The sequence below is a fragment of the Mesoplodon mirus genome (assembly GCF_964341445.2).
Source record: "Mesoplodon mirus genome assembly, chromosome: 11".
NCBI classification, from domain to species: Eukaryota; Metazoa; Chordata; class Mammalia; order Artiodactyla; family Ziphiidae; genus Mesoplodon; species Mesoplodon mirus.
This window is the reverse complement of record NC_138987.1, coordinates 7,597,340-7,622,517: the sequence shown is the minus strand read 5'-3', so window position 1 is coordinate 7,622,517 and position 25,178 is coordinate 7,597,340. Positions and strand designations below refer to the sequence as shown.

At 35.7% G+C, this 25,178-nt stretch overlaps 1 protein-coding gene across 1 annotated transcript in view; it reads right to left on the bottom strand.

Annotated features, from left to right (window-relative positions):
* PTPRQ (protein tyrosine phosphatase receptor type Q) overlaps positions 1–25,178 on the bottom strand; it is a gene marked incomplete at its 5' end in the record, with an annotated part of 200,301 nt that overhangs the window by 42,429 nt on the left and 132,694 nt on the right. The window contains 8 exons of the mRNA XM_082636662.1: positions 157–285; positions 2,779–2,878; positions 12,143–12,216; positions 14,576–14,798; positions 15,365–15,523; positions 18,501–18,567; positions 20,892–21,136; positions 24,347–24,533. Of these exons, the coding sequence (XP_082492788.1) occupies positions 157–285; positions 2,779–2,878; positions 12,143–12,216; positions 14,576–14,798; positions 15,365–15,523; positions 18,501–18,567; positions 20,892–21,136; positions 24,347–24,533 (1,184 nt within the window). The remainder of the gene's footprint in view (positions 1–156; positions 286–2,778; positions 2,879–12,142; positions 12,217–14,575; positions 14,799–15,364; positions 15,524–18,500; positions 18,568–20,891; positions 21,137–24,346; positions 24,534–25,178) is intronic.

Genomic DNA, 25,178 nt, shown 5'->3' with positions numbered 1-25,178 from the left:
GTGAGAAGTGTGTAGAAGATGGAGGTCACCCTTTGAAAGAAGATCTCTGCGACCTGTGTAAATAGGAGCCCCACAAACACTTCCAACAAGCATAGGTCAGAATAGGGTCATGGCTCCGGGCCCTCTGGACCACTGTTCGCCCAGAGGAGTGCTCACCGCGTTAATCTCTCGTCCTTCAGTTCCAGGTCTGCCACTGTGATGAGCTGATCTAGGTTGAATTTAGTGTCAATAATTTCTGCATCCCGAGGAGAATATGTCCCACCTTCTTTCTGCTTCTGTCGAATTCTAATAAAGTCCAAGAAGGGAATATCATAGAAAGCATATGAAATTATATTTAGTTTTCTTAAGACATCAGTCAAATAATTTCTTTGTTGGGATCACTTCCCTGAGTATGTTGCAAATTTGCAGCTACTCAACTCTTTCCTGTTTTAATTCCACAGAATGTATTCTATAATTTTTTAACATGCTGCTTTTAATGAGAATTAGTTCATTAAAGCCTGAGCCATTGGCACATTTAAAATACAGAGCAAACGAGACTGAGGCTGTGAGCTTGTTTCTCCTCCCTCAAGCTGCCTCATACATTTGTTATAGAAAGGAAATATGCCAATGTGGACATAGCTCACTGCTGTCAGCACCAGTGCTAAAAGACAATGCTCCACTGTTTCTACATAACGTGAAAATACATAAAAATGTGTTTTGAATAGTCTCATTGGCTTTTATAAAAATATTGTCAAATATGTAATATCTAAGTATAATATAACTATACAGATTATGTAGTCTAAGAATATAATATATAACCAGAAAACTCAGGTTCAAAAAAGTCACATGCATATGCGAATCAAATCAAAGTCTCTTCATTTTGAGCCCTTTACATGTTTATTTTTATATGACATAGTACGGTATATTATAAAGTAATATTTAGCTATTCTATGTATCTTTTGCACTTCAGACATTTAATATTTATTATGATTTATGTGTTGAGGATGATATAGGAAGTATAAAATATGGTCCTTATCCTCAAGGACATAATTTAGTTGAGAAGTAGGATCTAAATGTAGAAAAAGCATAAAAAAAGAGAAAAGAAGTCAAATTACAACTCCTAAAACAGTAATTGATTAGTTATAAAATGTTATATAAGTGATTACAACTATTAGTATTTAGAGGAAATAAAAAGTAGGATTTGACTTGAGTGTTCCAGAATGAGAAGGAGGAGGAAGCACACTTCCAGCTGACTGAACAAAAGCAGAGTTGTATGAAAACTGATGGAATGTTCAGGTGAGAACAGACTCTGTTGGCTGAAGAGCCGTATGTAGGAAAGTTGTAGGGAATAAGAGGGGCCCATTTCCTGCCCACAAAAGGAGTTCATCCCATAAAAAAACGATTTTAGAGCAGGAAAAATGATATCAATATGGTGGGTGCACATCCCTCAGGGACAAGGACCATATATTACACAACATAACTTTAAAAGTGCCTAAAATAACGACCTCCTCTCACCATCTTCTGGCTGAATCTGAGAACACTCTCTGGTATAAGAAAAATATCTTTCAAGAGCCCTTCAAATTATCCATCAAAATGATAATTTAAAAGATTCAAGATGAAACAGAGGATGCTTGGCAAACGGGATACAGGACACCATTCTTCGGATAAAATAGAGCCTATTGAGCTACTTAGGAAATTAGTATAATGGTTATTTTTACAAATGTAAGGTCCCTTTAACTCGGCAATCTACCTTATGAAACTAGATTTTAGGATCACAACTAAGATTTCCCCTGAGGTCCTGTGAACAACGGGAATTAAGAGACTGATACTGAGAATTTTAAAAGACACTTGGAAAACACAGTACAGACATTTTGATAAAGTAAACGTGAGGAAGGGGCCCATCATATAAAGAAGTTGGACGTTTTTAAAGTGTCCTTACTGGAAAAGTGATCTCTTCTGTATAAAATCTGAAATTTAGACCTGATTAAAATATTTTCAATTAAACCTATCAGAGTTATAAAATATTCAAAAAGATGTAGAAAGCCTGGCAGCTTCTGCTTTTGTGTTACCACTCTGTCTCTCAGCTCTACATCCACACTTCTTTGCCCTGCTTTGTGATACTGAAGTTAGACTCTGTAACATTTCTCCTTTGCCAGCTGGCTGGACGTTAAACTTTGTCAATAGAGGACACTGCAGTCATCCTACAAGGCACTGGGGACAGGGAGATACTTCCCTTGAGTGTTCTAGGGCTGCATTATTCTTATTCATTGTGGAAGCCCAGCAGCCCACCTGGATGAGCACTAGCTGCCTCTTAAGTTCGTGCTCTCTCCATCAGTGAATGATTCCAGGTGGCTCCAGCCCACCCATGCCATCAGGCAAGAGTGGGCTGCTTCCACTGTCTGATTCCAGCCTGCCAACCCTCCAATAACAATGGGTAGCTTCTACAGATCAGCTCCAGCCCTTCCTTTGTCATATTTCTTTGCACAAAGATAGGTGATAGGGCTGCGTGTGCCTGTGGTAGCCATTCCATGTCAAACTTGGGAGTGAGATTTCTTCTAGTTCTTTGTTCCTTTATTGTCCACTCCTCCTTAGCCTAGAGAGAGTAGCTTTGTTGCACTTGCTACTTCTGGATCCCTTAGTGTTTTCTCTTACCCCCTTTAGTTGTTAACTATTTTTACTAGTTAACATATTATTAAATGTTTCCCATTAAAGTAACCATTGTGGCTTCTGTCTCCTGATTGGGCCATGACTGAATGATGTCTATAAAGCATCTTAGGAATAAGTACAAATAAGTCTTACCTTGCAAATGCAAAAATAGCTGTTCCAAGAAGAATAATTGAAAGGATACACAAAGTGACTGAAAGTATAATCTCTACAGATCTTTCTGAAAGCCCTTCACCTGAAGAGGAAGACGTATAAAATCATTAATTATTATTATATGTAATACTACATTGGGTCTCAAAATACAGAAAAACAATTTGGCATATTTCTCAATAATGCTAATGAAGTGTACAAATGTGTTTCTCTTCTCCTCCTAGATCTTCTAACTTCGGAGCTCAATCCTTGGTGCTCTTCTTTTTTTCTATCTAAACTCACACCTTTGGTGAACCTGTGCAGCCTCATGGTTTTAATTTTCATCTATATGATGATGACTACTTAACTGTAATCTAAGGAACTCCCGACTTGTATATCCAATTGCCTACTATATATCTTTATTTAGAAGTGTAATTAAATTTTAAAAATCCAAATTTCCAAAGCTGAACTCCTATTCTTCCCTCCTTTCAACTGCATCTTTCTACATCTCAGTTGATGGCAACTTCATTGTTCTAGTTGCTCAAGCCAAAAATCTTGGAGTCATACTTGACTTTCTCTTTCGTAGAACACATCCAAAATCTCTGAGGAAATCCTGTTGGCTCTATGTTTTTCACTAAAAGAAACTAGGGAAACTTGGAGAGATAGTAATTCCAAAGTGTGATTAGGGAACAAAAGGAAGTTGGGATATCTAATGGGGCAAGAAAGCTAAGAAATGATCAAAGCCTAATGGTATGGAAAGAACAAAAGATCATCTTGAAGAGGTGGCCAAAGATGGAACAATTTAAACTTTATAATGAATAAAAACTGAAATTGATTGAAATAGATTCGATATAAAAATCCATGAGTTCTAATATTATTCAATGAAAGAGAAATGAAAATTAAAACCAAAAAAGTACTAATTTGTAACCTCTGGTTTTAGCTAAACAACTCTTTTTTTCACTCTAAAAATTTGTAATTAAAGAGAAAAAATTAAGCATTTTTCCCGTGGCTTTCTCATGTGAACTGTTTTTTATGAATTAAAAAATAGCCCCAGTTAAGGAGGTAAAACCTCCTTATTAGAGGAGAATTCTGTTTAATAAATGTGGAAGAAATAATAAAATTAGAAATTAATTTTGCATTCCTAATGAAATAATTGACTCAGGTAACAATCATAAGTGTACCTTTAAATGACCAGGAGGAAGGTTGAAAGGCATTTGGATATTTAGGGAATGTCACACTATCATCTCACAGATTATTTGCTGGTTATGACAAGGGAAAAAACAACTTTCCAGTGAAAGGTCCTGCTATCATTACCACTAAACTTACTGATCAATTTTAACATCCTGAAAATGTGACAACCGGGTATTATACACCTCCTGATGTGAGGTATTTTGATCTACGCAGCAACACCTGTAAAGTAGCCCTGCCAAAAATGTTCATTGTGAATATTCAAACCTTTAGATCTTATCTCTAATTTATAAGAAAGTAGGAAAAGGAGTTAATGACACCAATAAAAAGCAATCAGACAAATTCAAAATATGGAACCTCTTGCAGGACAACTCATCTGGTTGCCTAAATGAGTCCATGGTATAGGGGGGGAAAGAAGTCTCTTCTAGATTAAAATAGATTAAGAGACAAAATCATCAAAAATAATGTGTGAACCTCTTATTTGATCCTGTTTTAAACAAACCACAAAGAAAAAAATCAGAGGATGATTTGAAACTACATATATATATATATATATATATATAGTTTTACATAATATCAAGGATTTATCATTAATTTTGTTGAACTGCAACAGTATAACAACATACTTATTACAGAAATATGCTAAACTGTTTTGGAGTGGAATATATAAAGCTTTCTGTGATTTACTTTAAAATACTTCAGAAACAAAATGAAAAATGTGTAATTAAGACAGATGTGGCAAACCATTAAAAATTATTAAATTTAATTAATAGGTATTTGGGGGTTCATTATACTATTTCAAAACTTTCGTGTACACTCTATTCACTTCTCACTACCTCTGCTGCAAGCATCCTGATCAAGGCCACCATCCTGTTTTGCATGAATTGTTGTATGGACACCTAACAAGTCTTCCTGTATCCACCCTGTCCTCTTTCCATCTATTCTCAACATAGTAGCAAGAGTAATGATTGTAAAACATTGCCTGTCTACTTAAAATCCTCCTTATCTCTCACAGACAAAATCCAAAGTCCTTCCAATGGCCTATGGCCATAGGTTAATGGCCTCTGGTTCCCTGTTATCCGTTTGACTTCCCTTCCAGTCTCCACCTTGCTTACAACTCTGGAGCCAGACTGGCCTCCCTATTGTTCTTGGGACACACCAGGTCACTCTTGATATAGGGCTTTTGGCCAGCTTCTTCCTGTGCTTAGAAAGGTATTTCTCTTATAGATCTGCCTGGGTAGCCATTTCATTACCTTGAGGAATTTGCTCAAATATCACCTAGTCAGTGAAGCCTACACTGACCACCTCTTACGGACTGAATGTATGTGTCCCTCCAAAATTCATATGTTGAAGCCCTAACACAAATACAGTGTGACAGTATTTGAGTAAGGAAGTAATTAATGCTATATGAGGTCACAAGGGTTGGGTTCTAATCTGATAGAATTAGTGTCCTTTTAAGAGACACCAGAAAGCTAGTTCTCTCCCTCCATGTGCACATGCTGAGGAAAGGCCATATGAGGAAATAGCGAGAAGGAGGCGTTCTGCAAGCTAGGAAGAAAGCCCTTACCACATACTGAAGCGGCTGGAACCTTATCTTGGATTTCTTCCCTCCAGAACTGTGAGAAAATAAACTTCTGTTGTTTAAGCCACTCAGTCTATAGTATTTGTTATGGCAGCCCAAGCAGACTAAGACATTACCATATTTAAGATTGAAAGCTGCAACTCCTTCACTTCCTGCCTTCCCCCTTCCACCTCCCCTACACTCTGTTCTACTTTTTCTTTTCTCCATAGCCCTTTGTAACGTATCTTATAATTCATTTATTTATTATCTTATTGTTTATTACCTGTCCAGAATGTAAGATCCCTGAGGACAGGAGTCTTTGTTGTATTCAAAACTGTATTCCAAGTCCTGAGAACAGTATCAGGCACATAGCAAATGCTCAATAAATATTTTCTAAATTTACTGATATATGAAAATGTCGATTTTGAAGTATAATAGAAATTAAAAATTTTCAGGTTGAAGATTAGGCGTTAAACCAAATAAGAATATATAAGTTATTAATTATTTTGATACAACTAGTAATTATAATTATAACCAATTTTAAGTTATATAATGTATAATTTTACTGTAAAAAGTATTAAAGTCAAGTGACAAAATAGGTTAACTATCTGTAAAATACACAGGGGTTAATGTTTCATCTTTTCTTCCCTGGATTGGTGCTTATGAAATTCTAACACCATGAAAGAGTTTCTGTGGCTATTCTGCACCGTGGATTTGAATTGAATACTGAATCTTAAACAGTTATCAGAGTTTCATGGTCATCTAGAATCTCCAGCTAAATTGAGAAGACTCTAAAGGAGCATGTAGCTCACAAAGTATTTTAGATACACCTTTTTCATACATTAAAATATAAATGGTTTGTTTCATGAATTTTCACATGCTGACTCCTAACTGGATATGCTTGGGAAAGGAAACATGAAGATGAATAGAATCATCTTTATCAGGTAGTATTGAGTCACTGGACCTTGGAACCTAGTGGGGAAAAAATGATTTCATAGACCACAAAAAATTTTCAGATTAGATTACCATTTCAAAGCACTAGCCAAGTGAAGTGAGGAAATGACATATGATGTATTAATAAACAATAGGTAATCCTTTGGGCACATGTATTACAAATGTACTACTAGGAAGGGACAAAATGTACTATGACTGTCCAGCACAAATTTTGATTCACTGCTATGCATGTACCCACAGAGCATTACCAGTACAGAATGAAGTCATTTCTCTAAATCCTTTTACAGAAAACAAAACTCTTTCAATTAAAGATATAAACATGATTCTTTTTGTAACGTGTACAAGTCATTTCCTGATTAGACTTAAAATCCATTGAAAGGTCAAATTAAATTGTTTTATTTGCCTAACAGAATGTACTACTGTAATTAAGCAAATCATAACTATAAAGCACTACCTAATTTTTCATAGTATTATCTTTTGATTATCATTATTTAAACTCCTCTATGGATCTGACTTTTTAATGCAGTTTTATATCTCTAAGAAGCTTGAACTAAATGAGTTATAAAGCTTCTAGGACAATGCCTGGCTCTTGATATAGGTACTTACTGCATGAGAGATCATCTTCTTAATATTATTATTAATCTTAAAAGAAAACAACTTCTTAGAACTTAAGTATAAAAAGTTCTTCTCTTTTAGCCCAGTATTAGCCATCCAGAATATTCAAATACTGCACAAAGAACTTACTAAAGGTCTCTCAGTTTCATAATTCAAGAAATATAAATTAAAATACCCTAAATAAATGTCTTTTAATACATCATATTGGCAAAATATTAGAAGTAGATGATAAACAGTGGCCAGGTTGCAAAGTCATAATTAGTCATTGTTAAAACAAAAAGGAATTATTGCATCTTTATGTGTAAAAACAGTATACTTATGTATGAATGTCAGCCTCAGAAAGCTAAGATGAGCAGATGCAAAGAGAACAGCTAGAAGTAATTTAAAATGTTGAGAGGAGAAAATGGTACAGCAAAGATAGGAAGTCTGCGGGAACAGAAAAATCAGAAATAGTAATGAAATCAAAAGCTACTTGGGCACTTAGTGATTTCCAGGCAACGCAGTACAGTGGTTATAAGCACAGCACTGCCTGGAGTCACGTTGCCTGCGTCTAAAAGCTAGTGCTGCCACTTCCTAGCTCTGTAACCTGGGGCAAGATGCTTAAAGACCCAGCTTCAGATTTCTTACCAGTAAACTGGGGATACCTATAAACAGGAAATCGTGTTATAGGGTTGTAGTGAAAAATACATGAGGTTATATACAAAAAAACTCATACAGGGCTTGTCACATAAATAATGTTTCGTATTGTTATTAATAACATTTCATAGTCATTAACCTGTCCATTCATCTGATTTAATCGCCCAGTCAGCTTATGAAGTAGGTATTATTATTCTCATTTTGGAAATAAGGTTGCAGAAGTTAATTTGTTAAGTAACTAACCCAAGGTCACATAAATTCCATATATGCCAAAACTGCCTGAAATATGCTTGTCTGACTACAGAGTTTTTTTACGAGGTTCGCCATCGCATTGCCACTGCCTCATTAACATCATAAAGCTTTCCCCTGTTCCTCTGGTGTCCTGGGGGCAAGTGATCCTTTTGCTGCAAAAAATATATAGTGACTCCCTATCTCTGTTCCCAAGTGAGCATATTGGAACTTTTCATTGTTAGCACAGTAATTAAATGAGAAGTATTATGACAAAAGAAAACAATCACAGGGCGCCTTTGCCATGAGGTTTAAGGTTTCAACTTGTTCAGCTTTAATGAAGCCCTGTGAGGTGCAGAAAGCAGTGTCTGGTTTTCAAATCACAGGAATCCTCTATAATTAAACCTTGCAATCAAAACATTGCCTACAAGCAGTTTCCATAAACTGATGTGCCTAAGGAGGATCCTTAAAAAAGAATTTAAGAAGGATTCTTGTGAATTTTCTTAATAAAAATCCTAATGCTCAATCCTGAGTGAAAACAAAATCAAGTAAGTTGTAAGTATTTCTTTAGGACCAAAATGATGGCACATGTCATTTCCCATTGTTCCTACAGGCTATAAAGATTTCCCAACGTGCAAACCTCTTCCATGTTATCAATCCTTATTCAGCAAAGCCCTGTCTGGCCCCTTCTCACTTGTACTGCTGTTAGCCTTTTTCCCAAAACTTAAGCCTTTTAGTTCATCAGTGATTCTTTGCCCCTAATTTTAACATCCAAATAATATCTCTGACAGGCACAACCACTATCAAAATGGTCTGTCTTGTAAGCGCATGTCCTATACTAACTTAGAAACACAGCTTTGCAAAGGCACTTAAATCCTGAAGATTGTATTGATGGGCGACTCAACTTGAAGCTCATTGCCTGTGGTGTGCAAAATACCAGTACATCCAGTGGTGGTTTGATGACCTAGATGGGACCTAGACTTCTTTCGCTGAAGTGTGAGGTGCACACCTAGGTGTCGGGCAGGCCTGTTAGAAATGCTGGGAGCCACTAGGCTGTTGCAAGTGCTCTCCTGTATCCCAATACCTGACGTGTTTGAGAGAAAAAAAGGCCTCAAACATCCTTTGTGTGCTTACAATGACACCAGGGATATTACACCAATGCATTTTACTATTTGCTTCCCTCCATCCTCATAGCCGTGAAGCCATTCTTGCCACTGAACGCTGCCCACTGTAGAAACAGTCCACTTTATTTCCTTTTTGGGTCCTTCTGCTATATCCTCCTCGGCAATGTTCTTTTTCCACAAACTCTACGACTCTATGGCCTTTTATTAATGTCAATTATAGACCAGCACCTTTTCTGGAGGGTGTTCTTTGGTTCCTGACTCAAGAGTGAATCTGATATACACAGAACCACAATATCCAATAGCCAGGTAAAAAATTAATATGAGGCCAGAAATGGATGGTGTTACATCCATTAACCAGCAAAATGACTGGGCTACTTTGATGGACATCAAGGAATTCTGCTCCAGTGGTACTCACCATATTCCAAATCTGAACATTTCATTTCACCACAACTGAGGGTTGCACTCCTTTTAATTTCCTCCACTCCTGCCTGGCACTGTTTTCCTAGCTACAAATAACTATCTAGATAGCAGAATTTTCTGTGGTCAATCGGAGTAAGCATTAGAGAACACACTCCTATTATAAAGCTGCTGTCTATCAGGAGAGAGCCCATGGGAGGCCACCCTAAGGAGGAGCCGGAAAGGCTATCCTGGCGTCACTGGTCTCCAGGTAGCATATGAACCCTGAAAAATTGATTGTAGACACGTGGGACTCTTCCTTGTCACCAGCCCTTACCAACCCAATGGCATTTCACTGACTGTGCCCAGCCTGGGTTTCCCTAGTCCCTACTATTCTGACCTTGACAGGATCTGGTGCTCTGCCGTTCATTGTACATCTTACATCCCCTCATACTCCTGCTGTTACCAGGGCACACAAACATTAGCACCTGGATCACTTGGGTGGTGGTGATGATTCCAAAAGGGGAGTCAGAGAACTGATGGTGTATTTCTTCTATCTTCTAGAATTACTTATTGTATTCCACTGCCTTGGCTGAGAGACAAAGAAAGAGAAGACCGTCGCTGAGGGCCATCTTGAGACTACCTGTGGCCAAAGTGATGGACGAGGCCCATCCTTGGCCAAAGGGAAGCCATTTAGCAGAATCTGGGAATCACGTCCCTGTACACCATGGTTCCTGATGCTGATCTCTTTTTAGCACTGCATCCTCAAAATGTCATCTCTCTAAGACATATGAGCTAATCCACTTGTACTATGTTTCTTATCTTCCATCGGTAAATATACCGGGTCACCATTTAGCTGTGATAATACGTAGTTTCTGAATGCTATAACCTAAAGGAAGTTAAGTTGATGCCATCAAAACATTTACTGTGGTGGTGTCAGGGTGTGATAAACTCACCTATCAAATGCAGAAACGCTTGACACAACTTCAAAACCACAAGTCTAGTCAGCTGATTTAAAAATTGATTACGTAAAATTAATCAAACCAGTGATTTTTATGTTATGTAAGCGGACAGCACAGCCAACGAAATTTACAGGTTATTCCCCTATAAACATTAATGTAGCAAACTGTGTGCCCCTTGGTTTCTTCAAGGTCCAAAGTTTCCTTAGCTAAGTGGAGGCTGCAGAAACTGGCTTTTTATACAATGAATGTTCCACAACCAGATGAGGATTTCTAACTGAAAAGGGTGGAACATTTTCTGTCTTCTTCCAGCCATAACTAACTATCACTGAAATCTATTGCATTCATGATGTACTGTGGATATACTGTGGATCAGAACAACACACAAAGTTCCACCCTCTCAGAGCCTGACACAGAGGAAATAGAAAGCTGTGATTTGCTCAGAGAAGTCCTAGGGAAACAAATTCTCCTAAGGAAATATATTTTTTAAATCTTCCATTATAACTCATCCAAAAAGAAGCTATTAAGCATTGAACACTTTATAACTATAAAATATTAATATCTTTACCTATATTATTTTACATAAATCTTTCAAGGCAGGTAATATCACCATTTTCCAAACAAGGAAACTGAGGTTTATAGAAATTAAATTATTTTCTCAAGTGGTAGAGCCAACATTTGAATCCAGGTCCAAATCCTGCATTTGTATTGTAGTGGTTGTAAAATTTGTGCCGGCAGAGCCACGTAATTACTTAATCTGGGCCGTGGTTTCCTCGTCTGTAAAGTGGAACTAACACTGGCACCTAACAGGGTTTCTGAACCTCAGCACTACTGACTGTGGGTTAGATAACGCGTTGCTGGAGGGGCTGTCCTATGCACTGTAGGATAGGTAGCAGCATCCCTGGCCTCTCCGCTCACTAGATGCCACTAGCTCACGCGCACAACTGTGACAACCCAACTGAAAATGGCTCCAGACATTGTCTAATGTCCCCTGGAGAGTAAAATCACTGGTTGAGAACCACTGACCTAAATTAAAGGACAGCTGTGAAGAGCCCATCAGTGAATACATACAAAGAGCCTCAGAGTATGTCTGGCCCAGAATATTTAATGTTAGATAGTTGGTGGTGAAGAAGGTTGAGGGGAGGAGGGGGAAGAGAAGGAGTAGTAGCCGTCGTAGGGGGAGCAGGATGGGGAGAGGAAGGAGGAGAAAAGGAAGAAGAAGAAATATCCTTGCATCTGACTAAATTGTATTGATGTTTTATTCAGGCCTGACTGGGTGGATATAATTGAATAACTCAGAGTTGATCAGAAAGAAAATACAATTTAAAAAGACAGGTAAGCTTCTATCTTTTAGGATTATTTCAGGAAAGTTTCCATAATCCTTTTTCTTTTCTTATGAAGTAAAAATGTTTTACATATAAGATTACATATTAAACAGCCAAATAAATATTTGCTTAGTGTCATGTTCCACACATCAGCCTAAACCAAATACCATATTGAAGTCTATGTCCAGATTTGAATAGATGGAACATCTATCACTTAAAAGAGTATTATAAATACTATTTTTTCCTTAGTCAGGATTATTAACCTTGAAATGATTTCATCCTTGAGAACATTCGTCATGGATTAATACATTTACTAATGAACGTTACAGCTGTGATTAGCGTGTTGAGATTATAAATGAAAGTAAACTACGAAATATGTCTTACCTAAAGTCTTAACAGGATCAGAGTAATCAGAGTCAGTAAACTGTCCCATGACGTTTGTGGCTCTAAATTTAAATCTATGAAATAAACAACAACAACAATTTACATACCATATGACTTTTTTTTTCTATGAATAATTTAAGAAATGGCTGTGAAAAAGACATTTTTGTTAAAGAGAAAATTAACGTACAAAGTGTAAACTTGGAAATCAATCACTACCAGGACAAATAAATAATATCTTTACGTGAAACTATCTTGTACATGGACCTCTTGAACTTCATGAGAGAGTGACCAAAAGTTTGACCAGACTCATGAAGAGTCAGCAGGTTAATCAGATGAAGTAGATCACCTCCTTCATAGACTTATTTGGATGAAACCACTGAATGTCTGCACAGGCACACTTTATAAATATAAAGCACAATAACTGGTATACCTCAGCCACCTTTGAAAACGCCAATAAGCCAGATTTAGAATAGTCATATAAAACTTACCCTGTTCAAATATAAACAAATGAAGAACAATGCCTCTTAATTCCGAGTGTGCACAGCTGTATTTCCACTTTCTGTGCTTTCATGACATATGAAATACAAAATGGATGCAGAAGAAAATCAATCTTAAAAATCACTGGTTGAGGGCTTCCCTGGTGGCGCAGTGGTTGAGAATCTGCCTGCCAATGCAGGGGACACGAGTTCGAGCCCTGGTCTGGGAGGATCCCACATGCCGCAGGGCGTCTAGGCCCGTGAGCCACAACTACTGAGCCTGTGCTCCGCAACAAGAGAGGCCACGACAGTGAGAGGCCCGCACACTGCGATGAAGAGTGGCCCCCACTTGCCACAACTAGAGAAAGCCCTTGCACAGAAACGAAGACCCAACACAGCAGAAATAAATACATTAATTAATAAACTCCTACCCCCAACATCTTCTTAAAAAAAAAAAAACACTGGTTGATTCTGTCACCACAGAGACAACCGAAATTCACCTTATTTTAAAACTATGGGACTTCCCTGGTGGTACAGTGGTTAAGAATCCGCCTGCCAATGTAGGGGACATGGGTTCAAGCCCCAGTGCAGGAAGATCCCACAGGCCTTGGACCAACTAAGCCCGTGCACCACAACTACTGAGCCTGTGCTCTAGAGCTCACGAGCCACAACTACTGAGGCTGCATGCCACAACTACTGAAGTCCGTGCTCCTGGAGTCCATGCTCCGCAACAAGAGAAGCCACCGTGGTGAGAAGCCTGCGCACCGCAACGAAGAGTAGCCCCCACTCGCCACAACTAGAGAAAGCCCGCGGGCAGCAACGAAGACCCAATGCAGCCAAAAATAAATAAATAAATATATTTTAAAAAGGAAATCTGTACTCTTTAAAAAAAAAAAACTATGAACCTACAAGCATTTTAAAATATAAAACTAATCTACATTAATAAATTGCACTTCATAATTTAATCCCTGCTCTTCTCAAATTCTTATGATTTTATGGATTATATGAAATGTTTTGGAAAAAATTATGTAAAATCAACAATTCTTGGATAAACTTTGGATTAAACTTTGTGGTATATTATTTCTGTAACTGTTATTGTATGATGATTAATTTCAGGCCATAACTTAGTAAACCAAGTAATTGTACTTAATAACAGATAATAAAGCATTCTTTTTTCAAATGTCTAACTTCTCTAACTTTTCTAATGTTAACTTGTCCTAGGATGTTTATGAAGAATTTAACAGTGCTTTAGCAGGCAAAAATGAAACTAGCTGTATTTTTCAAATTTAGTAGTAAAAATTATATTTTGAAAATTAAATAATTTAAATAATTAAAAAATTATAGTCATGACACAAAATAACAGTCAATTTAGTAGGAGAAAAATAACCAATTTAGCAAAGCATTTAATAAAGCTAAAATATCAGCATTGGTTTTTATATTAGATTATTATAATCTACACAATACCAAATATTAAAGTGAATTGTAAAGATTTCAATTCCTCATTCAGTTGTTTGATAGTATGAAAAGCTGAAAATGATTGCTATGACTGAGGCAAACTGAAGCCATAATTAACTGAAAGACTAGGATCATGTTTCTAAAAACCTGACATTAATGGCAGAGAAATGAATGAAAACCACAAAATAGTACACATTAGTCACATTGCCCTTTACATAAAGAATTAAATTCTACCTGCGTTCTCCAATTTGCACATTTTTCATATTGCCCTTAGTCACTTAACACATCAAACCATGATTACTTTTAAGCTTGCCTCCTTTCCCTACAACTGTATGTTTACGGGATGTAAGGACAATGCCTTGTTGATCTTTATCATGCATTAGGTCACAATACATTATGGATGCCCAGCACTTACTGGAAAGATGACAAGAGGGTAGATGGATGATGAAAGTTGTCAGCTAGCTTGCTAACATGATGCATAGTAAGCATAAACTATACTTACAAGTATTGCTTTTTTGGTTTCAGAGGTCCATTGCAGATTTTGTCTTCATTGCCAGGAATCATACATGCATTATCAGCACCTATGATGTAAATTTCTTCATTGCCACTAAACTTTGTCTTTTCCTCTGTACATGGGGGATTAGGAAAGCCTTCATTTGTAAAATATGGCCTTGGCTTATTAAAATATGCATCATACCATTTTGTTACATTTCCATCATGCTGAGCTATTTTCAGAAAAAAGAATAATGATTACAAGTAATATCCAAATGTATTTTCACATTTATAAAGCGTGTTTCTATAATTGCACGAGGAAAATCTGGATGTAACATCCGTCACTCTGTGAACCACCAGGGATGATTCAGCTGATCTACGTGGATAATTAGGGAACCCTATCCATTCCCATCACACATGAATCCATAGGCATTGTGGAGAATGACTTCTCGGAGAAAAAACATTCCTCAGTCAAGGGTAACTAACTCTCTCTTTCACACCTCCAAAGAAGCTGTCAAGACTCCATCCTGCCAAAATCAAAACAATCCTACCAGCATATGGAATAAATAAATCACATATTTTAACCATGCCTTTTTAAAATTTCGGTAAAATATTTTAGGCATATATTAATGATCAGTAAAATTGATGATAATAAATTAATATTGACGATCTATTAAACTCAAGAGATGTGTAATAATCAGGAGTCAATCTTATATTACTAATTTTGAGTTGAAATGTCTTTAGCATTCAGCAGTTCACACACTGCAATTTGACAAGATAAGCTGGCATGTGATGATACCTCCTGCTTCTGCTACAAGCACCTGTACATTTCTGATTGGTCCATGGTCATCATTATAGTAACATATTGGCATTCTGATTGTAATCGTTGTTGCAGTCACAAGAAGTTTTCCCGTGGCATCGTAAATAGGGGTTGGTTTGGTTTTTGGTCGTGCTGGAGCTATAAACAAAGAAGAAATATCACTACCAGTTCATTTTTTGTTTCTGCAGAGAAAATCATTTTGAATTCTCCTTTCATGCAGTAATTTACAGATAAAGTGATGACAAATATAACAAATGAAACAGATTTTTGTTTGGATACAGCAGATATTTAGCAATTATTACCTCCTAATGGTATAATTATATATTTGAGACTTGCCTAAGATAATGGGACCCAGGTGTGATTTTCAGACATCTGACTCCTCCTTATATATTAAAGAAATTCAAACTATATTTATAATTTTCACAAATGCATTAAATCATACTAGTATTTTCATGTTTTTTTTTCTTTTGCTTCCTTTAGCTGATTTACCAGTTTCTATTCTAGTCATACCAGGAGCCCTGCCCTCTAACCCTGCAGTTATCCATACCAAACATCTGGATGGTATCCTCACATATTTTTCTCTATGTTCACATAATCATAGAAAAATACATAAAGTCACACATAATGGATTCTTCTCACTGATATGTTTTAATGGTGCTATATTAAGTATTATAATTACCCCACATACTGTTTTTCTCACTTAAATAAGACTTGTGTAAATCTTTTCAAGTCACCAAGTTCTGGCTAACTCATTCTTCTTAATACTATGTTGTATATCATGGTGCAACTGCATCATATTTATTCAGCCATTCATCTAGTGATGGGAATTCACTTTTCCTTCAGGTTTTGAACATTTGCTTCACTACTCAGCCTTATACATTTAGCTTTATTTACTGATCCTTTTATTTCTATGGAATATATTCCCAAGGGCAGAATTTCTGGAACAAAAGAAACATGTACTTTTAACTTTAACAGATATTGCCAGAATAATTTTCTAAAAGTGCCATGATAATTCACCTTTTACCGTCCATGCATGCAAGTATCTCCAAAATCAACATTTGTAGAAGCTCCTCTTGTTTCATTTCGTCTTATAGCTACATACACCAGCTGAGCATCAGTAAGTTGCTTAATCAAACTTCAATTCTCATACTTATAAAATCTTTTTAAAAAGCCTCTCCGACAATGCCATAAAATTGGCAATATCATTTCCATTTTATACATGAGGAAAATGGCCTTCTGCTACATAGCGGTAAGAGGGAACTATCAAGACTGGAACCAAATCTTTCTGACTTGATCCCTTAGCTCACTCCTCTGAGACATAAAAGTTACGATGACATTACATGTATAGAAGTTTATTGGGGAAAATATCTATGATAATAAAGGGGCAGGGGGCAATAGCAGGTGGCAAGATCACAGGCCTGACACGTGTGAATGGGGAAGAGGAAGGAAGAAGGGACTCAGCAGGAAGGGCCTCAGGTTTCAGGGAGTTCTGAGGAACTGAGAGAGGCCACTGGGGAGTCCCCAAGACAAGGTTTCCAGTTAGAGGATCGGACATGAGACAGTACTATCCAACTCGGCATTATCTGTCAAATGCAAATCTAATGAGACAACTATTAATCCAGTGTCACTCCATGTCATTAATAAAATCATGCATATTACTGGAGAAAAATTCATTTCTCTAGGACCGAACCACTGCCCCTTAGTACTCATATATCTTCTCTAGATAACTGGTCATGAGTCTATCCACCCTATGTAAGGCATGGAAAGTCAGAACTAGTCACCTCTACCTGAGGATGAGCAAAGTATCTGAAATGGGAAGTTTTACTAAATAAATATAATGCATCTACTGTTACCTGTATACTGAATATATGGATATGTCTGCCACTAAATAACAAAGAGAAATTAGGATGGTATGAGGTAAGCTCTTCTTTATGAAGTCATTTTCTAAAGTAGCTGATATTTCTTAGACTTCAGGAGTTTGTACATTCCAAGTACATATTTATCAACTAAAAGCAAATAACACAAATAGTATTATAGTTATATAAACTACCCATTGATAAAAAAGTAAAATTTATCAGCTTCATCTTAGTGATTATTTCTTATTCTTAACAATGCTTGTTTCCAGGCACTGTCCCATGGGTTTTTCAAAGATTATCTCTTTTAATCCTCACAGCAACTTATGAGGTAGGAACTAGTATTATCTCCATTACAGGCTTATAGGTGTTAAGAAACGTGTCCAAAGTCAAACAGGTATCAAGTGGCCAATCCAGAATTCAACCTCAGCAACTTGACTCTAGACTCAGCCTAAAAGCTGGCACTTTTAATCACTGTGCTGTGCTATGCTTACCAAAGACTGAGAAAAGCTACTTTTTGTTTCAGAGAGAGGAGCATCAGGTGGAATTCTACTGAAGGTCAATACACTTTTTTTTTTTTAATCTCTCTGCAGGTTTTACACAGGATTTTAGAGAAGTGGCAAAACTGTGTGCATATTTTCAGTCTTGAGAAGGCACCTTGAATGACTGAATGCCCTGAAGTCCTCTTAATAATCTTTTATGGCTTTTGTGGGATTTGGTGGGGGAGGCAGTCTCCAAATTTTTGTATATTTTCTATGAAAAAAAATCCCTGTCAATAATGAATTGATAGATCTACTTTTACAGTCAGAATCATAAAGTTGATTATATGGTAGTTCAGTAAGCACTATTTGATTCACTGAAAAGAATCTGACTTTCAAAATAAATAAAGATCAGTCAAGGAATCTAATTAGAACTAGTCAAAGTCTAGTCATGGATAATTTAAAGGAGCTTTCTTTTCAATAAAATTTTAAAAACATAAAATACAATTACAAACCTTGTCTCAGAAAAGTTTAAATTTAGCAGAAAGGAAATATAAGATAAATAGCAGTGGGCATTCTCTGTAATTAACATGGTAATTTGCATTATGATTAAGACATTTTAATTATAGCCTGAATAAGCATACATTACTTATTACTTAATATATGCTTATTTTATGCATATGCATCATTTAAAAGCTTAACTACATCCTTAACTCTAATACAGAATACAAATTATAATTACTCTTTGATTAATAGTATTTTATGGGAAGGCAGCTCATGTACCTTTAATATCCATGGTTATTCTCATTTGAACCTTTGGCCCTGCACCAGCACTGTTGATCGCGTAAACCTAAAACAAAGAAATACCTTGTTATTATTTTCAAATTATTGCATATGTGTATGTATAACTGATTATGGTTATATGTCGTTTTAAGATGATTACACTTTTGAAAACAATTCATATAGTCTGTTAATTATATTTTCTTGCACTCAAATTAATATATGGAGGAAGAACATTAGCAATAAAATAGTTTTTACAACGGATATTATGGTACTAAGCCCTGAGAACAAAGGCTGAGTGACCTAAACAGCCCTATCATACAGACCAAGAGTGATGTGGCTTCAGTTTGAACCTTTAGGAGGAAAGAGCAGAAAAGTCACTATGTCTACACTCTCTTCATCTACTCTAACATCTGTTCCTTCTCTCTGTAGCCAGGTTAACTCCGGCTTTCTTTAAATCCATATTCAAGACGCTCTTTTTTTCCTTCTCTGAGATGAAACCCTATTCCTCAGCCTCCCAGTTTTCCTGTATTAAATCATCCCTCTGAAAGTTGGCCTTTATGCCTTGCTTCACCCCTGCCCCAAAGTATCTGATGCTATACCCTGCATAATGCAGCATATACACATAAAGCATTTCTGTTTGTATCTACAGCAGGTGATTTACACAAATTTGAAGCCTTTCAATTAACTTTGTGCTTAGGAAGCTGCAGACACAGGCTCTTCTTTCATTCACTTTATCTTGCTATGTAAAATAAAGACTGTGTACTTGGCCAATTTCATTGTATTCAATAAAGCAATTCAGAATATATCTTTATTGGAATTAATAAATTTGTTTTATACGTTAGTGACCCACCCTCCACCCCCTGGATAGTTTCAGAAGTATTTTGATTGAATTAAAATAGTAATATACATGATGTGGTAGGTATACTAAATAAACCAAGCCCATAAAATGTAGCTTAAAAATATCTAAAGGAAATATTTATTGGTGCATGTAATTTTAAAAAGGAAGTATTCAAAATAAAAGTGATGTTATGAAGTGCTTAATTATTTTTATTTCTTTACAATCTAAACTTTAAGTGAGATAATAAAGTTGGGCAGTGTTTCTCAACTTGCAGTGAGAAAGAAGTCACTTGCAAATCCTGTTAAAAGAAGATCTGTAGGTTTTGATTCAGTAGGTTGGGACAGGTGCGAAAGTTACACATTTCTAATAAACTCTCAGGTGTTGAGGACACTATGTTGCACTTTACAAACAATCAGATGTTTTTCTTTAAATTATGAATTGGTTGTACTTTATTTCCTGTTTTTTCTTTAATTTGCAAGAGCCAAAACTGTTACCACACTTGCTACCTACCATAACTATTAATATCCTACATAGAAATTACTATTCTTATTACTAATTTTTCAGATAAGGAAACTGAGGCACAGATTAGAGGAAATTGCCCGGAAAGAAACTAGCAGAGCCAGAATTTGAACTTAGGTCAGTTCATTCCCTTAACCACCACCTTCTAATAGATCTTCTACAACGGGGGTTCATTTAATGGTACGTGCAGCAAGAATCCTAGCAAGTCAGATTATATAATGAGATATAAAGTTCGCGAGGGAACACAGATTATTAATGACAGTTTTCTGATATAAAGAGTTGATAGGAAGATTAGTTATGGAGCTATATGAATGTATAGGGTGAATTCTATGTTGCTTAAAAGATGATTTTCTGAACTATATGATTCTGTTTGAAAATTCCAAGACATGCAAAAATAGTGAAAGGATGAAACAAATTGTGTGTCTGGGTGTATGTATATGAACTCACATACATATTTACTTTACCAAATGGATAATTTAGAATTAAGATATAAAATGATATTAGCTTTTAGTAATAGTTGTGTGAAATACATGTGAATTTCAATCACATAGTTATTTCTGACCTGCCTTTGAAATTTGTTTTTCCATTTTCCACCTATAATCACACAGAAACAGTTTTTCTTTAGGCAGAATCATCTCATTATATATATCTGCTCTTTAACTTTTATTTATCGATTTTATTTATTTTTGGATGCGTTGGGTCTTCATTGCTGCTCGCAGGCTTTCTCTAGTTTTGGTGAGCAGGGGTCACTGCTCTTTAACTTTTAACGTGGATTTTCTTCCTGCTTTATTTCTGGATTTCCACTATAATTGTGCAAACTTTGTTGTTTACATATTTTCACAGGACTTGCTGTATTAAAATAGAAAATCAGCAATTTTGTTTCTCCAAATTTATTTTCAGTTGGCATGTCTTAAGCGATCCCACGAAAAGATAGGAAAAATGTATTATGTACATAAGCTGCAGTATTTTTGAATGCTGAGTTTGTAAACCAACTTTGTAAGATAGGTGAATAATTAAAAGCTATGTATTCTTACACTGATGTTGTACGTATGTCCGCCTTTTAGTCCTTCTAACATTGCAATGACAGATGTGTCCGTTTTCTGGATAATACTGAGGTTGCGAATCTGGACAGCAGTGGGATCATCTTCTCGGTAAACCAAAGCTTGATACACTTGGATATTTCCATTAGGTTGAGAAGGGGGAAGAAATGTTAACTGAAATTTTGTAACTTCATCTGGTATCTTCTGAAATGTCATGTTGTTCGGTGGGTCCTTAGGGACTGAAATGAAATATTTAGCAATTACAATTTTAAAAAAATTTGTGTTCATGTTGATATCCATCTAAAACTGATTTGCTTCAAGTTTCTGTTTATAAAGAGTATTACACAGATCATTTAAGCCATTTAATTTTGAAAACAAGCAAAATGGCTCATGCATTATAGAATCATTGACATCTATAAATCACAGAAACCATAACAGTGATCCAATTTATTTGCTTATTTATTTAGCCTTTTATAATATATGTATTTTTATACAGAATGCATTTCTATGATACTCTGAACTTAAAAATAATGTAGACTCACAGGAAGTTGCAAAAATCATACATACAGTCCCCTGTAACCTTCCCCCAGCTTTCCCCAGTGGTGATATCTTATATAACTGTTGTTTAATATCAAACCTGGAAACAGACACTGGTACAATAATGTTGACTATAGACGTTATTCAGTTTTCACCATTTTTCATGCTTTCCTGTATCTGCGTGTAGTTCTATGCAATTTAATCCCACGTGTAGATTCCTGTAACCATCACCAGAAACGAGATACAAAACTATTCCATCACCGTAAAGAAATGTCCTCTTGCTCTCCCCTTAGACTTGCGCTCCATGCCTCCTCACAACACTAATCAATCTCCATTTCCATAGTTTTGTCATTTGCAAAAGACAATAGCACAGTGACCTTGAGGTCCATCAGGGTTGTTGTATATATCAATAGTTCATTCTATTTTTATTGCTGAGTAGTGTTCCATTTTATGGATGTACGAGTTTAATTTATAAAAATATTTGGGCTGTTTCCAGTTATTTTGTTGTTGTCATTACTAATAAGTCTTCTATTAACATTCATATACGGATATTTGCATGGACATTAAGTTTTCAATTCTCTATGATAATTGCCCAAGAGTGTAATTGGTGGATCATGTTGTAAGTGATTACAAAAAAAATTTTTTAACATCTTTATTGGAGTATAATTGCTTTACATTGGTGTGTTAGCTTCTGCTTTATAACACATACACATATATCCCCACATATCCTCCCTCTTATGTCTCCCTCCCAGCCTCCCTATCCTGCCACCTAGGTGGTCACAAAGCACTGAGCTGATCTTGATCTCCCTGTGCTATGCAGCTGCTTCCCACTAGCTGTCTATTTTACATTTGGTAGTATATAAAAGATCACCAAACTATTTTTCCATTGTAGCTATACCCTTTTACATTCCCACTAGCAATGTATGACAGAGATCTAGTATTTCTGCATCTTTTCCAACATTTGGTATTATCACTATTTTAAAAATTATTATTTCATCTGTTCTAGTAGATGTATAGTGATACATCACTGTGGTTTCAATTTGCATTTCCTCAATAGCTAATGGTGTTGAAAACCTATCTTATCATGAGTCTATTTGCCAGTCATATTTCCTCTCTGGTAAAATGTCTGTTCACGTTGTCAATTTTCTAATTGGATCCTTTTTAAGTGTTGAATTTTAAGATTTCTTTATGTTCTAGATATTACAGTTTATTTTGGATAAATAAAAGTTATCCTAACATATAACTAGCTAAATATCAATAAATTATTATTTTAAAATGATACACATGAGGATAAAATTATTTATGAATCATTTTATGAATGACTAGTTTTTGTTGTACTACATAATCAGTGTTCTTTAAATAAATGACTCATTGAATGAACATAACTTATTTTGATCACATTGAAATGGATATTCCATTCTAAATTTTAAAATTCTAAGTAAAGAATTTCCATGAAAAGGCTGTTAATATTTGGCTATCAATGATTCAGATATTGTTGCAAACATCCCTAGAGATAGTGCCCTATGGCAAGCAAAAAATAAGTAAATAAATAACAGTGAGAAAAAAAAAAGAGAAAAGCAAATAAACATGTCATTGTGCCAAATAACACAGGATGAAAAAATGCATAGCTGAAATAAAGATTAAATTGGTTCAACACACATTTTCACAACTTTTGCTGTTATACATGTTTATGCTACATAAGAAACATATATATTTTTTCTTTTTGTAAGAATTGTTTCTCTAAAATTAGGATCAGCTTTAAAAAGTTGAATACATGAAAGAATTATCTGAATGATAGAAAGGACCTTCTATCCGCCAAATATCTTTCGTTTGACATCTAAAATTCTACTCTTAGAGGTTTAGTGGAAATTTCTTAAACTATGATATCCTTGGAAGAGTTAGCACATTAGGATTTGCAATCAGTGCTTTGTGGTGTGAATGTGAGTAAGTTTAGCAGCAACTTTCCTCACAGATAGGTAGGATAGGGAAGAAGAACAAAAAGTATAATAAGAAAATAAGTACCTGGAATATACATGGCCACAAAATGGAAACAAGCAGAACTTTAGGGTGCTGAGGATAGGATGTACTTTTCAATTTAGAACCGTATGTTTATAGACAACAGAGTATGTAGCATAATGAAAAGACTAGCTAAAAAAGATTTTACCTCCTATACTTACCTTACAGATAGCAACAAATAAACTATAGCAACACATCCCTTCATGTGATCTTTCCAAAGATATATCTGGTGGCAAAGAACATCAGGAGTCTGAAGGAGGATGGGGCAAGCGAGTTCTGGGAAGTTGACTTTCCACATAAAATTCTTATTGGTTACAATCTTATTATTCATTCAGACCCTGTTCATAGGAACTGGAGGAAATCTGTATAGATTCTGACATTTATCAAATAGATTATGTAATAAAACGTCACTTAACTAAGTGAAGAAAACAGATATGGTAAAACATAGCCTGGGTTCTAATTTTGAATTCTAGATTATTTAATAATAGAGTATTATTACTTTAATGTGCATTTAAACCATGGGAGAGAAATAATTAAAATGGAATTTAAGGTGAAGCTTTATTGGCTATAGACAGTTGGACAAAATCATCTCTTAGGCAAGGTAACTCAACTTCTGAAACAGTGTTTAAATAAATGCAAAAAAGTACAATTGGTTACCTTATTATGAACTAATTTATTTTTGTATTTACAAGTATTGATTATTCTACATAATTCCACTTTGCCTCAAAAATGTAAATACAAAGCTTTACTTTTGTCAGTCACAGTGAGTCATTGAATTTTAAACTTATATGCTTAAAAAATGTCTTTTAACACATATGCTTTGTAGGGTAAGGTGTGAGAAACTGTAAAAGAGACACCGAACTCAGTCAATTTTTAGCATGAAAAATAAACCTTACCTGATTCTAAAGTAGTAACAATCACTTCAGCACTCGACTTTCCTTCCACATATGCAGCACTAATATTTCCAGTGAATGCAGTGATCACCACAGAATACCTTGTGAATATTTTCAAATCTTTAATTTCTATGGTTTTATTTTCTCCATTTGACTTGATTAAGGAAATATTAAATTCTTCACTATCTACCTACAGGAAAAAATAGCTAACAATTAAAGGAAGCAGCACTTGAGATACAAATCACTAAAACATAATAATAGAAAGCTATGAGTGGTATATTTTTCTAGCCAAGATTTAAAAATTCTTTTATTTACAGTCAGATGGACCTGGGAAATCCAAAGTGCTACTTTAACAGTTTACTAATTACAATTATTTCAACAATTGAAAGTAAAAGAAAAAAATCAATCACAATTAATCAGAACAAGCAGAAATCATCTCTGCAGTCAATGAAATTTATACTCCAATTTTTTTAAACATCTTTATTGGAGTATAATTGCTTTACAATGGTGTGCTAGTTTCTGCTGTATAACAAAGTGAATCAGCTATATATACACATATATCCACATATCTCCTCCCTCTTGCGTCTCCCTCCCACCGTCCCTATCCCACCCCTCTAGGTGGTCACAAAGCACCGAGCTGATCTCCCTGTGCTATGTGGCTGCTTCCCACTAGCTAGCTGTTTTACATTTGGTAGCATATGTAAGTCCATGCCACTTTCTCACTCCGTCCCAGTTTACCCTTCCCCCTCCCCGTGTCCTCAAGTCCATTCTCTACTTCTGCATCTTTATTCCTGTCCTGCCCCTATGTTCTTCAGAACCTTTTTTTTTTTTTTTT